The sequence below is a fragment of the Rattus norvegicus genome, chromosome 11 (assembly GCF_021556685.1).
Source record: "Rattus norvegicus strain SHRSP/BbbUtx chromosome 11, alternate assembly SHRSP_T2T, whole genome shotgun sequence".
NCBI classification, from domain to species: Eukaryota; Metazoa; Chordata; class Mammalia; order Rodentia; family Muridae; genus Rattus; species Rattus norvegicus.
The window spans coordinates 57,744,959-57,761,140 of NC_141544.1; the positions used below are offsets into that span (position 1 = coordinate 57,744,959).

Here is a 16,182-nt window from a genome sequence, read left to right on the forward strand (position 1 = left end):
TTTTAGAAAAGATGGCCCGATGTTAAAATACTTTTCCTGTATCAAATAACTTATTTTAGTAGGATATTTTGTGGGTTCAAAGGTTTAGATGTGAGAATAATGAATGAAAAGAATTCAAGTTTTTACTTAAAACTAAGACATCACATGCCTCTTGACATACCACCTTTTAAGATTGGTTGCAGAGAAGAAATGGATGAATATTTGGACACAGACTTCATTTGGACTATATGCATCTGAAATAGTAATTCAACTTCAGAATAGATTCTACGTGACCACATTATGGCCAAAGGCTGTCCTGTGTGAGTCCTTTGAACTTTCCTGCATCTCAGGCTGCCTGAGAGCACAGAAGTCAGCCCATGAGACACTTTTCTGCTATGCAGCGGATGCTCATAAAGAGTATCACAGAGCTTTGAAACAGCTTTTCAATGAACTTGGGTTTTCCTTTGGAAATAACCGAGAGTTTTAAAGTACAGCTCATCATAGCTGGCTGGATTTGGGGGTGCTCCACCTCACAGCTGGAAGTGATAGGATTTTGGCTCTGGGTCTCAGATGCAGGAAGCTCCTCCCCAGCCTTAGCACAGCTGTTTATGAAAAGAAAAAAAGAGATCGATTCTGTTGTGGCAAAGTACCAATGATTGTTCCCAACCTCACTAATAGTGTATCCTACATGAAGTATTCTGATGAAAATAAATAAGAATGATTGGCATGTGGTAGTTGAAGAAGGAGGAATGAAAGAGATGACATCATTAAATCACATGAAGATTAGGCAAGGCAGACAAGAGGGTATGGGGATAAGATCTGCTCCCTAGGAAACCGTTTACAACAAAGAATGAAGAATGTTCTACAGGAGGATGAGATGGGAACTGTATCTGACTGTTCCTCCTGTGCAATGCAGCAGGTTTGTTTTCCTTGGCTCCAGAAAGAAAAATCAGAGACTTTTGAGTCTCAAGGTTCAAGCCATGCTAGTAGGCCAGCTGATCCCTTAGAAAAATGCAGAACCTGGCTGCATTGAATAGCAAAGGAAAATCCAGAGATTAGGGTTTAATTATTTCAAAAACTAAAATTAAAAAGCAAGATATACATTTATCACTTGTTTGAAGAGGGAAAGGCCTTGGAAACTATAACACAACTGAAGATAAGATAAGTCTATTAGATGAAACACATTTCAAGATGTGACTATTTTAACAATCATCACTAACAGACTTGATAGCAAATGTAAAAAAATATTTCTAGATGGCATCACAAAGGATCCGTTTAGTTCATAAGTTCTTTAACCTAGTCAGGAAAAGGTTCACACAATTTCCAGCTAAGGAAAATCCACAACTAATGACTACTAAATGGAAAATGAAAGCAAAGATAGTAGCATTCTATCAGCACTCACAGATATAGAAATTAATATGACTATTAAGGTATTACATTAACCAAAAGTTACTGATACAAATACACACTATTGATAAACAGGATAAACTATTGTCACCTACTTGTAAGGTCATAAGCTGGGATAATCTTCTCAGAAAGAAATTTGCCTATTCATACTAAAGAGCCTTTAAAATGTTAAAAATCTGAAGTGTTAATGCTGTGAATTGCCGGGGAACTGTTTGTATTTTGATGCTACTTCAACTTCTCCAAGAAGGGCTGCCTAGACACAGGACTCAGGTGACTTCATGAGAAGTTTCTCCCCATTTTAACTTGTAAAATAAAGGTGAGAGCCTGTGATTGGGCAGGACAAGGAAAGGTGGAGCTGAAGAGTTGAGGAGAGAGAGAGTGAAAAGAGAGAGGGGATCAGACCGAAGAAGAGGAGGTAGAAGGAAGATGGAGCTGAAGCACATGGCCTGGAGAAACCACAAGATATAAGGGATCTCATAGCTGCAGAATAGAGTAGTATAGTAGTAAATCTGGCCAATCTAGGCATGATCTTGTATTCATATTAATTGAGTTGTGTTTTCTTTGCATGGGCTTATTTGGGTTGGAGAGGTTACTGCAACAAATTGGCACCCAACATGGGGCATGAACCCATGACCCTGAGATTAAGCATCTCATTCTCTACTGACTGAGCTAGGCATTTTAATTATTTCAAATTAAAAGTCAATTATAAATAATAAAAATGTCTATAACCTGGATACTGAGTAAGTCAATGATCACATAATATACAATTTATAGAAAATAATGTCATAAACTTCAGGTTGAACCTAGATGCATATCTTACACACCAATGCAGACCCATGTCCATGTGACTTCCTTCAACATAACTTTTAGGTCAAACTCTCCTTCATATCCTGTGTCCTGCTTCAGAGCAGTCTGTCCATATCAGACACAAAACAAACAGAGGAGGTCCTCATGTCCAGATCTCATTGTAAAAATACAAACAAAATGAAAAAGCAAGGCAGTGTCTCCCAACAAATTCTACCAGTCCTAGAAATCTTCCCCACAATAATTACCAGATGAACCTCAAGGCTCAGAGTTTTAAAGAACAACCATAAACTCCATCAAGGAATTTAATGTGTATAAAGAAGACACAGAGAAGCAACTCAATGAACTTTAAAAAAAAACCCAACTTGGTGTTGTCCAAAACCCACAAACATACAGCTGATGCAAATGATGAACACAATATAGAATTCTAAAATGGAATTTCATAAAGATGACTTGAGCAGAAGTGAAGATGGAATTGAACCCCAATAACCCAACTAGAAAAGTCAAAGGAAAGCCTTACGAGCAGCATGAACCAAGCAGAAGATAAAAATATCCAGACTTGAAAAAGTAGAGAATCTAGATGAAATGAGCAAAGAATATGAGAAAATTTTAAATCACAGGAAAGGAGCATACAGAAATTGTGGGAAACCATGGAGAAAAAAATCCTCAAATTATAGGAATAGGTGAGGGAGAAGAATCCAGATCAATGGCATAGCCAGAGCCTATAAAACAGACAAAGAGTATTGAAGCGACAAGAGAAAAACCACAGGTCATATCATAAAGGAAAACCCATCAGAAGAGCATCTGAGTTCTTACTGGAAAGTATGAAAGCTGAAGGGCCACGAGTGATGTGTACCAACATGGCCACAATCAATACATATAATGGCCTCGGTTCTACAAGTAAAGTACACAGGCTGGCTAAATGGATCAAGGGGGAAAAACCCATCCATCTGTTGTCTAAAAGAAACACATTATAGCTTTAAAGATGAGCATACGTTTAGAGTGAAAAGTTAAAGAAAAGAGTTCCAGTCAAATGGGACCAGGAAGGAAGCAGGCATCACTAGCCGATGGTCTGACAGGGTAGATCAAACCAAATGAAGGCTAATCAGGGAAGGTAAATGGTGTGTTATTCTCATCAGGAAATAATTAAGAAAGAAGACATCACTATTCTAAACACATATGCACCAAAATCTGGAATATCCAATTTTATAAAAATCAGTTACTGTTGACTTTATAAAAAGCATACTATTGAGATTTTTAAAAAGATTTTCAATGTCCCTAGCTGTTAGGAAAATGCAAATCAAAATGACTTAGAGATGCCATTTTTTTCTAGTCAGAATGGAAAAGATCAGCAGAACAACTGCCAAATGCTAGAGGGGTGCCAGAGAAAGGGAACCTTCATTCACTGTTAGTGGAACTGCAAACTGGTCCAGCTGCTATGGAAATCAATGTGGAGAATTTTTAAAATGCTCAAAACAAATCTACCATATGATCCAGTTATGCTAACTGCTTGGCCCATGTACCCAAGTGACTCCACAGATACTCCATCAGCCATGACCGTTGCTGATCTACTTACAATAGGCAGGAAATATCCTTCAACTAACAAATTGATCATGACTGTGTGGTACATATGCACTATAAAATACTATTTGGTGATGGGAAAAAAAGAAATCATGAACTTCGCAGGTAAATGAATGGAACCAGAAATAAGTATATTAAATTAGGTACCTAGAGTCAGAAAATAACCATGGTATTATGGTATGTTCTCTTCCATTGGAGGGCCCTAGCTCCAAATCTTCAGATGAAGTAAAAAAGGGACCATTGCCGGGATAAAGGAGTCAGGGAGTCAGAGAGAAGGGACTAGTAGGCCACAAGTTATCTAATTAGAAAAATAACAATAAGCCCCTTTATGACTATTTGATTGAAGGGCTCCTTCTCGAGCTGTAGAATTTCAACACATGGCAACTCAAGTCAGTACCAAGTTCACTCACCCCAGTGCCTCTTCTACCTGTTCAATAATGTCACACCTTTTGCCTTACACTTGAGCATGTGATGTGAAATACTAACCATCTCTCTCACCGATGACTTTAATCATGCCTTACAGTATACATAACGGATAATATGACTCGTGAGGACCATTTACTGAACTGAGAGAAAATGGTGAAGGTGTGTAGACCTAAGAGTTTCAGGTAGGAATTGTAAGGCTCAAAACACACGGATATTCATAGAGCTGACTAGAGGTTGGGCACATTTCAAAATCAAGCTGGTTGCTTCATCATTTCAAACCATAAAAAGACTTGATCTTGATGTACCTAGGACATGTAGCTATCAGTTAGCTCTTAAAGTGTTGTGTGAAAAACAGCCCACTCGGTGGTTAGTAACAACTGCTGCTTCTTCCAGAGGACCTGGATTCGATTCTGAGTTATGTCTTACAGCTGTCCTTACCTCTAGTTCCAGGGAATTTGATGCCCTCTCCTGGTCTCCACAGATACCTGTACACATGTGGTATACATACATAGAGTCTCTCAGTCTCTCTCTCTCTCTCTCTCTCTCTCTCTCTCTCTCTCTCTCACACACACACACACACACACACACACTCTCAGTGAGCAAATCTTTAAAGAACATTCACAAGACAGAATGAACAAAATTTCAAAACACTCTAAAATATACAAATACTAGAAAAACTGCATCAGATCTCCAAATTAGAAAGGGTCTAGGAGCATGTTTCTATCATTTACAGGAAAAAAAGCAGCTAATCCCTAAATCATTAAGCACTTTACCCAGTTCCAGTAGATAATCTTAGTACCTCACAAGTAAGGCTGTCCCCCACTCCTCTAAGTAGAAACACAATTATATTATTTTTAAAGAAAAATCTTAATAAATTGGCACCTACCACTGAGTGGACCTGATCATAAGTGCTTTGGATTTTCCCATTTACTTTGTTTTTACCTGAAAATAAGGAGGAAATGCCATTACTTTTATTATTTCTGCTCAAATTCTAGCTCACTGTGGGGGACAATTCCAAGTCACTGTCTTTGTAGTTTCCTTTCCTATCATTTCAAACATTGATTCCAATGATTGTGAGCACAAAGGTAGGGAAGAGAGGGTCAAGCCTCTAGTAGGCTGTGTCTACTCCACTGGCTTCCCTTCCCATGCGATGTTGACACATACTGATATTTTATTTGTTCAGCTCAACTGCAGTTCATAGGTCAAATATATCTTTTAAAGTACTACAGGGATACCGCTGAAAACATCACGCAGTTCATTATTATAAAAAATATTATAGTGATATATAAATTCTATTTTGTATTTTTAAATACTAAAACATGTTAACTATTAAAAATAACTGAAAATGAACTTATATTATACAGCTAGTGAAACCATTTAAACTAAACAACTGAAAAAGAATTTAAAAATACTTTATTGGACCAAATAAATACTTACTTCCAACAATAGTCTTATGATTGAAAATCTTACTCCATATTCCACCTTCTATATTGTCTTTCACACCAAATTCATAAACTGTGTTGGGCTTTAGATTTTCCACAATTGTTTCAGTAGCTGGGCAGAGTTGAAAAATCCATTTCTTTTCTTTATCTTTTTCTCTATATCGAATTGTATAAAATCTGTTGAGTAATGAAAATACGTTTGAAAACACAGGGATATGCAAAATATAAGTCCAAGTTTCTAAGGCTCACTTTAATTATGCATACATTCACACATTAGCATACGTGCACATGCGTATGCAGGTACGTGTATGTCTGCATTCACAAAGGATCCAGAAAACATTGCTGTATCTCTCAGGCCTAGGGTTGCAGGTCTCTGCAGAATGTGTGGCTTGCTACATCCATGGTGGAACCTAAACTCTGGCCCTCATGACGGGGCAGTAAGAGCTCTTAATTGCTGAGCCATCAGTCCAACTCTCTCAAGTTTTTAAATACTGAGTTTTCAGTCAGATGACTATATATTAAATATTGAACTGTTCTGATTATTTTTAAGTTTAAGGAAATCTGTGCTTTTGTTTTAAAATTTAATTTTCAAGTCACTTTGTCACGTAGCAGCATGGTTGGGAGCCAATACAATTTCATAATTCTCATTGCAGTTAATAGCTACTTAAGGATATGAGAAAGAAAATGTTAGATATCCATCCCTTTCCAACTGCACAGAGGACAGAGACAAAGTGTTATAAATAGTGTGGTCTTTTCCTTATTTGAAGAAGTCTTCTCATTCCATGGAGGGTGTATTAAAAGTAATATTTTCCAATTTGGTGAAAGACAAACCTGAGACTTTATGATACTCGCAGGGCTAATTTTTAAGAGTAAAACACAATTATTGTTATTTTAAAAAAGGCAAAATCGATAGTTTAAGCTAAAGGTACAATCAGAAGGTAAAGCACACATTTAAGATCACCCTTTGCTCCAGGCCACATAGTTCTCCAGTGTAGATGTTACAGGAAGACATCTCCAGGACAAGGCTTTGCGTGTCAGGCGTGCTAGGTATAACCATCTCATTTCACTATCTCAAAAAACATCCTGAGTGGTAGGCATTATTAACCCCCTGTTATGACTGTAAGCCGTCACTGGGCTTTCCCAGTGTTGCCGGCTGGTGTGATGGTAACACAATCACGAACCAAAGAGAGCTCCGCTGGCGATGTTCGTAGCATCCTGATAGTAAGCCAGGCCGCGGGTCAGGACCATAAGTCTCGCACCGCCCTACAGGCCAGAGGGAGTAAACTGACGTAGCGGAACCAGTACAAGTGTACCGATGGCCCGCCGGGTAAAATAGCAAACTGCAAAATGAAGCAGATCGGTTCACGTCGTGCACAGGATTACGAACATGATTTTTTTTCCATATTATTCCTAGTATTAGAAAGAGGTAACAAGTGGGGGCAGGGAATGTCATATTTACAGGTGAGCTCCAATTACTAGTGAGCAAGCCGGGGGATAACTGATAACTGAGGTGATCTCGACAAGCCAGTGATTCCTTTATATTTTTTAAATAAGTATTTTAAGCCAAGAGAACAAAATAATAGTTGCATGTATGATAAAAACAAGCAATATATATATAATTTTAGAGCTTTCAAGTTACCTTTATGTTTTTTTCTCAAAATTTAGAATGCTCTCACTCCACACCTTTTAAAGCTAAATTAACTAAAATTCACGTTAACTGATTTTATTTAGGATTTCAAGGTCACTTGCTTACTCAGGCTAAATGTATTTACCAGATATCCACTAATGAATAAGTTTACTATAATGTTCATTACCTTCTCTAGGCACACTTTCTTGATGATACAAATATATTGGCCTAGTGGCGGGGCTAGGACTGAACATAAATTGTGAACTTTTCAAAGCAAAAAGGCCGAACCTTTGTGGGATTAGGTTGAAATAACGAGCTCACTGAGTTGTGGTTTCCAAGGCAACATCACATCTAAGAATGTGTTCGCCTCTTCTCCTAGAAGCCCTGAGCCTGTTTTCCCATGTGCACAAAGCACCCACTTCCTAGCAGAAAACCACTGCTTATTAAACTGCTTTTAAACATGTTTCTGTTTTTTATTTTTCAGTAACAAGTTTATGCTTTATGAACTGGTTTAAAGTTGTTTCTCCCCTCCCTTTTTCTTTTTTTCCTCACCAGTAATAAGTATCCAAATAATCAAAGAAAAAAAAAAACAGGATTTTTCACATAGTGGCAGGAGGGTGTTAAGCCAAAGGCTAAACCTAACTGTATGTGGGGGAGAATATGTGCCCAGCTCCCAGGGCCATAAAGTCAGCAAGGGCTTTAGATTTTCGGAACTGAGGGCAGGGGTGGGGAGAGCCTTTGTATATACAGTCTACTTTCTTAGTGGTTTCAAAACCTGGGCTTGCTTGCAGCCAGTCATTAGTTTGCTTTTTTTCCAGTAAAAGCTAATCTTGGCCTCCAACCTTCCTTTCCAAAATAGCAAAAAGCCCAGTGAGTGAATGGGGGCTGTTCCAGCCAGAATGCTCACTGCTACCAGTAACAGATGCTCTAGGGTATGAGTCTTCTGTGTCCTTTAAGTCAAAATCTCAACAGTGGTTTATGACCTGCATCAGTTGACAAGCATGCTACATGGAATTTTTGTTGCCCTCCTCCTTTCCACCTCTTCCTGACTCTTCAGGGATCTTAGAGAAATGCCAAGAAGCTCAAATCAAAGCAGACGAGCCCTTACAACTCTGTCCCGATAGTAGGGATATATTCCTGAGGACTAAGTTTACCATAATGCACCAGGCGTGAGTCAGGGTCCCATTGCTAGCTGAGCTTCTGGGGACAGACCCAAGGCTGTCTCATCGGCCTAGTGTTGTATATAGCCTGCCAATGAAGAAAGTGGGAGGGAATGCTCCATGGTTTTCAAAGTTCCTCAGCTTCCCATTAAAAACCATTCAGCCAGCAAAGTTCACCTGTTTCAGTTACAACACCCTCTCTAATACCAAATTCATATATGTAAGCCACTGTGCCTCCCTTCTTCAACAGTCAAGCCGACCTTTCTCACCACCATCTAAATTGGAAAGCAAATAAGCTATGTAGCTTCTAAGTCTTAAAGAAGAGAGCAGGTGTTATTCTGGATGTAGCAAAGTAAATTCTTGTTGATTTTAAAACAAACTATGGGCCTCTTCATGGACTGGGCACCGCTTTAAAACCCAACACTCTGTGGGTGCTCCATGAAGATTGTGCAGGATAGATGCCTTGCTTCTCCTCAGGCCATTTTAAAATTAGACTGCAATTGCTCTTAGTAAAGTTTTTCAATCATCAGCAAAGAACCATTTAAGCTATTGGGTTTATACTTATATTTTGCAAATTCACTTTTCCTGAGGCCCACTCAACAAAATAAACCCTTTCCCTAAACTTGACCTAGATTGAGGCACAACATAATACAAGCCTGTGTTGCAGAAGACTTCATATTCTTGTTGATTTCAGTTTGTCTGTCAATAACGTCTTAGCAAACCAAGACTTTATGGAATTAGAAGAGGCCTGGGGCAGCTATAGCTGGATGACAACCAAAGCCTTCATCCTCTTTTCTGAGTCCTAAGCTATACTTTCTGGTCTGCTCTAAATTCTCTTTCTGCTCTGCAGCTTGGCAAAAGTAAATGAAAGTAAACATAGTGACCCAGAATCAGAGAACAACCAATTGAGTGTTGCTCAAGGCTTTTTAAGTTTGAGCACAGCCATATAGAAAGGCAGTGGCTCCAACCATAGACAGCAAGGTGGAGCATAGTGATGTTCACTTGTAATTGAAGCACTAAACGGGGGGAATCATTTGGGCTACCCTGGGCTACTCTAGGCCATCCTGGGCCACCCTGGGCTACTCTGAGCTACACAGGGAAGGCCTCTTAAAAAACAAAAACAAAAACATCGGGGATCTTCAAAAGTAGGTAGTGGTTTGACCATAAGCCCATTGCCAACAACAGTGTGGCCTCATGGGAACCATTCCTTCATACGAGTAAATTTTCTCAAAAAGTTTGGAACTAAACACCCTTTGAAATGCTTTATACAATTTTTTTTCAGCAAAAGATTAGATATTCTATTCTAAAACCCTCCCTGTGGCAAAGAGACAAAAGAACAAATTTATGATGCAGCAGCTGGCAGTGAACTATATTTAGGAGAAAAGTAGAAAACATCAAAATTAATTTATTCTGTGCAAACTCTCCAATCATTAGCCACCCTCTAGACTACATTTTTACAGTAGGAGTTGCATTTTGACACAACTGTTATTTCCCAAAACATGGGCCCTATATAATTTTTCCTACCCTGTATGTCTAAGGATTCTTCCTAACATCCCTTTGCTAATGATCTTTCTCTATAGTGACTGTAGCCCCACCCCTAGAGATTCTGCCCTTGCTCCATCCTCTGTCCACCCCTCTCTCCTTCATGGTAATTTCAGGGATAGCATGCGATATCCTTTTCTCAAAAGTAACCTTTTCAGTAATTTATCCAAGTGTCTTACTTCGTAAGCACATCAACTTTTTCTTTGATCTTCCAAGGAAATGGTGGAGATGTTTTGAGACCTACCAAAGCAACAATAAACTTAACACTCTTTGAAACCTCTCATTGTATTTCACTATAAGCATAACCTACTTTCTTCCACTTCCTAATGATAAAAATATCCATGTCCCTTTATACTCTGGTGTATGACATCTTTAGCAGACTGAAATCTAATGATAAAATACAGTAAATGATCTAAGCTTCCAAAAGTTTCATGTCTACCTTAAAATTTTCCCTGAGTCCAGTCTTTGCATAACCCACATTCTGTGAACTTCCTAGTCTCTTCTCCCTCCATGTCTAATCTTTCTATCAGATCCATGTATGTTTCCTTATGTTGTGCCTTTTGCACTCATCTTTTCTATTCTTACAAAGCATTTAATGCTTGTGGTACTTTTCCAACTGATCATCTAGCCAGTAATTCTATAGAGAAGATAAGAATAGTGCCTTAGAAAATTCTACTGGATTTAGTAACTAATAGCTCACTAACAACTAAGAAGATTCCATGAAACAGTAGGAATGGGGTAGGAGCCAGTGAGGAGGGATGGGGAGGCTGCAGAAATTAAGAACGTAGGAGTAGCCTCGGGATTAAGAAAGGAGGTTGAAAAGAAATATGGAAGACAGAACAGAATCAAGACGTTTTCTTGGGGCGAGTGTGGCTATGCAACTCTTGAGTCTATCTGCAAGCAGTAGGCAGGATACCAGCAGCAATGAAGGAGTAACTGGGAAAGAGAAGAGCCTGAGCGCCAAGGACCCAAAGCTTAAAGGATGTGGGAAGAAATGGAATCAGGCTTACTGAAGTCAGAAGCACGATCCTTGGATGTGAGCAGAGGTCAAGCTGAATTTGAAGGGGAGGAGAGCAAGCTGACAGCGATCAGTCTAGATTTCCTCAGCCTTGCTGAAGATATGGTGAACTAAGGTATAGAAAACAGCCAGGGACCATGACTGGCATGCTGCTGTCACTATATGGAATGCAGAGAAAAGCTTTGGTTGGGACCATATATGCGGGAACAGAGAAGCAAAAGATAAGGACACAGGTACGAGTACTTCTTTTGAGCAAAACCAGTGTGACCTGGGGCCTTTAGACACTAGAAAATGAAATACAAAAAGTAAATGAATATTCGAATTAGTGTAAAAGGAGAACTCCAGTACATCCCAAAGTAGTAAGAGAAGTGAGGTGATGCTTCCAGAAGAAGGGTATCAACTCAATTTTGTCAGGTTGTTTTGGAGGTAAAAGTGACACAGAGCAGAAAGTAAGGAGAGTTTCCTGTTGGCCTAGAGACATGGTCTCTATTACCACAGATAATTATACCGAAAGGCAAGTCACAAGCTCAAGGTTCAGTCAAGTGAGACTCCAAGACAGGGGAAATATCCACTTCTTAGGAAGTCTAGGGGCAAAAGGAAATCATAATAATAAACGTTGATATCACTCTTGAATGCTCAAAAAGAAAGAACTCTAATTTTATACTAGTAACTAAACTATGAAAAATTTAGACAAATGGATAAAGTATAAATCTTTAATGAGCTGGCCAAGTGCTGATAAAGCAATCTTGAAAGTTTTGGCATGCTCAAAGAGCAGGGAGGACCAAGGAGCAATCCATGTCTTATCACTTCCTCTACATCAGCTTGGAAAGTTGTCTTTTGGTCTTAGATAGATTGAGGACAAATGTTACCTTCTTCCACTGAGACCTGTTGAGTACAAAGCCATGAATAAAACACAAAAACTTTTGAGCATGAACTATGTGAAGTACCCAAAATCACCCAGACAAACTGCATGCAAGCAAGAATGGAACTGAGCGGCCATGAATACATACCGGCTGAGAGCTGAACACAGGCTTCCTTTTTGAAACTTACCAAGTCAGAGCTTTGCTCTGGAAAGCCCAAAATTGAGGCATAAGGGGGAAAACTTGCCTGATACTTTCTCTGCATGGGATAATGGAGATGTCTAGAAACCAATGTTACGTGTTTTTATAAATCAGTTCTTACAGAAGAACTTAAAGCAACCCTTAAGAAGGTGTTGCTGAACCACTGAACTGAGAATAGGACCCCCGTTGAAGGAATCAGAGAAAGAACTGGAAGAGCTTGAAGGGGCTTGAGACCCCATATGAACAATAATGCCAAGCAACCAGAGCTTCCAGGGACTAAGCCACTACCTAAAGACTATACATGGACTGACCCTGGGCTCTGACCTCATAGGTAGCAATGAATATCCTAGTAAGAGCACCAGTGGAAGGGGAAGCCCTGGGTCCTGCTAAGACTGAACCCCCAGTGAACTAGACTGTTGGGGGGGAGGGCGGCAATGGGGGGAGGGTTGGGAGGGGAACACCCATAAAGAAGGGGAGGGGGGAGGGATTAGGGGGAATGTTTGCCCAGAAACTGGGAAAGGGAATAACATTCAAAATGTAAATAAGAAATACTCAAGTTAAAAAAAAAAGGTGTTGCTGAAAGAAAAGCTCAGCATTATTAGTCTTCAAATTTTCAAGACGTAATCATCCCTTTTAGCTTTATTGCTTATTCTGACCTAGTAAATTGGTATAAAATGTAGCATGGATATATGAGAGTAGATCTCTCCAAATCCATTTTAATTATTTGCAGTTCTGGTAAATGCATTTGGGTGTTTAAAATGTGTACAGTTTTTCTAGCACTTTTAAGCAAGAACTACTTGTTTTTCCCAAATACCACAAAAGCTTTAGAATGTCAGCTCGTTATTAAATGTGCCAACCTGGGAGCAAAGAGGCCCAGGGAAGCAGAATCCACAAATATTTAAAATATTCCTTTTCACCCATGACTCTTTAATTATTCTCCAAGTCACATCTTAATAGATACCTAGTTAGTCAACTCAGATTTGAAAAGATGTAATTATTTTACTTACTGAATCTTTTGAACACTTTCCTCAATGCAAAAATTTAAATACTGTGATTTGATATACATGGCTACATTTATTTAACTACAAGGGCAGGGCCAGAATTGGTGAGCCAGAGGAAGGGTAAGATGTACTTAAGGTCTGAGGCAGATGAATTTTAAGAGTCCATGGTCTGTATAAAGAAGGTCGACCATTTGTTCTGACTGACCTCTAAATTCTTTGTCTATCTTTGCTGCCAACTATGGCAACCTTTGTCCATCAGAACCAAGTGTAGATGAATTCTTCATGGAAAGGTCAGTATTACCAAACCATAAATGAAGAGAAGTCATAAGACACCAGAGGACTTTGCTCCACATGCTACCAAGAATTCCCCTGGCTGCTACTGGTCTTGGTGGAGCATGTCATTTTAAGGATTCATCATCAAGCTGAGCAGCCATTAAAACCAAACTACATTTTGCTGTAAGAGTATCAAATTGCCTTCATTCTTCTCTCCCTCATTCCTCTTTTTTTTTTTTTTGGTAAGAGGGTTTTTTAAAAGGGAAAAAACAACCCATTATTGTCTCAGTGTTGGCATACTGGACGACTCCTCTAAAAACTGGAATTATTGTAAGACAAATATGCACTTTCAAGAGTATCTTTTCCAAGTAAAATATGTCTCGGGCTTAGTGGTGGGTAAAATAAGGAATATTTCAGATTCTTTGAAACATTTTTAAATTATTTTTAAAGGACGGTTTTGGAAGTAATCATCCACATGCTATTTTATCCCTGGTGGACCATGGGCATCTGAAGGAAAGTTTGATTTCATTTCTTTTCAGCTTAGATTCCCTAATCAGAGTAATTTAAAAGGTACTTTTGGAGAGCTTGCAACAACTTTACAAGGCATTTCATTTCAAGCACAGTTTAGACAAGAATAAACCCTACGCAAATAGTCTTACGGCACAAAAGCTCACACAATGTGCTCAGCTCTCCCTAGTCCGAGGGACGTGCAGTTTAAGTGTAATTCCTGGGACAACACTACTCCAGGAGAGTGACGATGGAGAATGCTGTAACACATAATGCTGAAGAGGATTTACAGCACGTACAGATGAAGTCATCCTGTAAATATCCCTGCAATGCAGCAATTCCAGTTTGAGGAACTATCCTAAGAGAGATTAAATCATGCTCTCAAAGTCTTGTATAAAGATGTTTGTAGAAGATATAGTCATAACATCATCAACACTTCAAAAAATTTTTATTTTATGTGTATTAGTATTTTGCCTGCATATATGTATGTGTGTCATGTTTATACAGTACCCTCTGGGGCCAAAAATGGTACCACATCCTCTAGAACTTGAGTTAAAATGGTTGAGAATATCATGTGTTTGTTGGGTGTTAAAACCTGGTCCTCTGGAAGAGCAGTCAGTGCTCTTAACCTCTGTCCTATCTCTCCAGGCCTAGCAACATGATTCTTGTACCTGCTATCAGAAGAATATATAGTGAACTAGGATATTCACATATTGGAATGCTACTCAGGAGTAAAAACGGAATAGCCTTTGACACCAGCAATGTTAGAAATGCAATTCAAAAGCATGCTGGAAGAAATGAAGACAGGCCGACCCTCCCTCACACTGTTAACCCATTTATACAGGTTTCTAGAGGAGGCAAAACTAATCTATAGTTACTGAAAATCCAACCATAGGATGTTTCGGAGGGAGGGGTACTTTCTAGAATTCTATTTATTCTCTTTTTTAATTAGTTCTTTTGTGAATCGCCTACAATTTATTTTGATCATCTCACCCCCAGCCCCCAACTAGAACCACCCTCACTTCCTACCCATAGCTCGACATTGTTACTAGACATCACAGGTTAGAAGATAAAAATCCCACAGGTTAGAAGATAAAAGAGGAAAGGGTTTCCTCTTTTGGATGTTAGCCAATGAGCTCCTATTGACCCCCAAACATTGCCACTTGTTCTTTGTTACCTCCCAGAACTTGACAATAAGACCCTAGTGCTGGAGTCATGGAACATGGAGAAGTCAAGCTGATCCTGACCTGGAAGTTTCATCCTTGCCCTCTGGCTTGCTTTCATGAGAAGGTGTTATGCATGCTACCTACCAGAGGGGGAAACCATCACCCATTTGTCTAACTGTGATCCCTGAAGGTTACAGTAATGACTGGCCTCACAAGACACGCTCACCAGTGCAATTGTGGAACGAACAGCATGGGAGTTCTAATCCCATTCTGGTGTATTTAAGTCTCATGCCCCAAGATGAAGCCCATACTTGACACCATTACTGGGCATGAACCTTGACCTAGATAAGTCATGAGCCCTCAGCAAGAACCTAGTAGGCTGTGAAATGGACAGAGTATTAGACAGACTCCTAATGATTAACCTTTACACTGATAGAAGCCACTTAGGACCATGGTTCAGTGTTTAACACATTGCTTATTTACAGACAGAGCCAAACACTGTATTGGGTTTAGGGATAAATGATTTGCGGTGATTTAAAAACATAACTGTTTTCATTTGTTTTACCAAAGAAAGCTGTCGCTTCACCTCTGGTTAATTCTCCCGTGTTGTATGCACATTTGGCTTCCTACACCAGTTTTTCTCAACATCAGTGAACATCAGAATCATTTGGAATTCTTTTTGAAACACAGATGGTTTAGCCGAGAACTTCTGATCCAATGAAGTCTTGGGGCAGCGGACCCGCAGTTCCCATATTACCTGTTCCCCAGAAATGGCAATAATGATGCAGCCTAACTAGACCCAGACTTCATGGCCTTTTGCTTCAAACACTCTTCACACTTCAGAACAACAATCCACACTTGAGAGGTGGAGGCAGGAAAGTCAAGGTCAGCCGGAGTCACAAAGTAAGGCCTAAGCCTATGTATTGATTTTTTCCAGCATTGGCATACACTAACACTGGAATTATCATGAAAATTATAAATTCTTTCAAGAACCAACCAAGCAAAATAAGTCATAGGCTTACTAGTGAATGAAATAAGGAATATTTTAGATTATTTGAAAGGATACACACACACATACATATACATACTGTACATACATATAACACATATCACTCTAATACATATATTTTTATGTATATGTAAAACACACATATATGATATACATATATACATATAATTCTTTAGTTT

The 16,182-nt window shown here is 39.1% G+C and overlaps 1 protein-coding gene across 50 annotated transcripts in view; it reads right to left on the reverse strand.

The window, feature by feature from the left end:
* The window catches only part of Abi3bp (ABI family member 3 binding protein), a 216,700-nt gene that overhangs the window by 112,697 nt on the left and 87,821 nt on the right, over positions 1 to 16,182 (reverse strand). For all 50 annotated transcript variants that reach the window (XR_015633414.1, XR_015633415.1, XR_015633413.1 and 47 more), the window contains exons 5-6: positions 5,635 to 5,816; positions 5,084 to 5,139 (exon numbers count right to left, since the gene is read on the reverse strand). Coding sequence is in view for 31 of the 50 variants with exons in the window: in XM_087577309.1 (XP_087433435.1) it covers positions 5,084 to 5,139; positions 5,635 to 5,816 (238 nt within the window). In the remaining 19 variants the exon portion in view is untranslated. The remainder of the gene's footprint in view (positions 1 to 5,083; positions 5,140 to 5,634; positions 5,817 to 16,182) is intronic.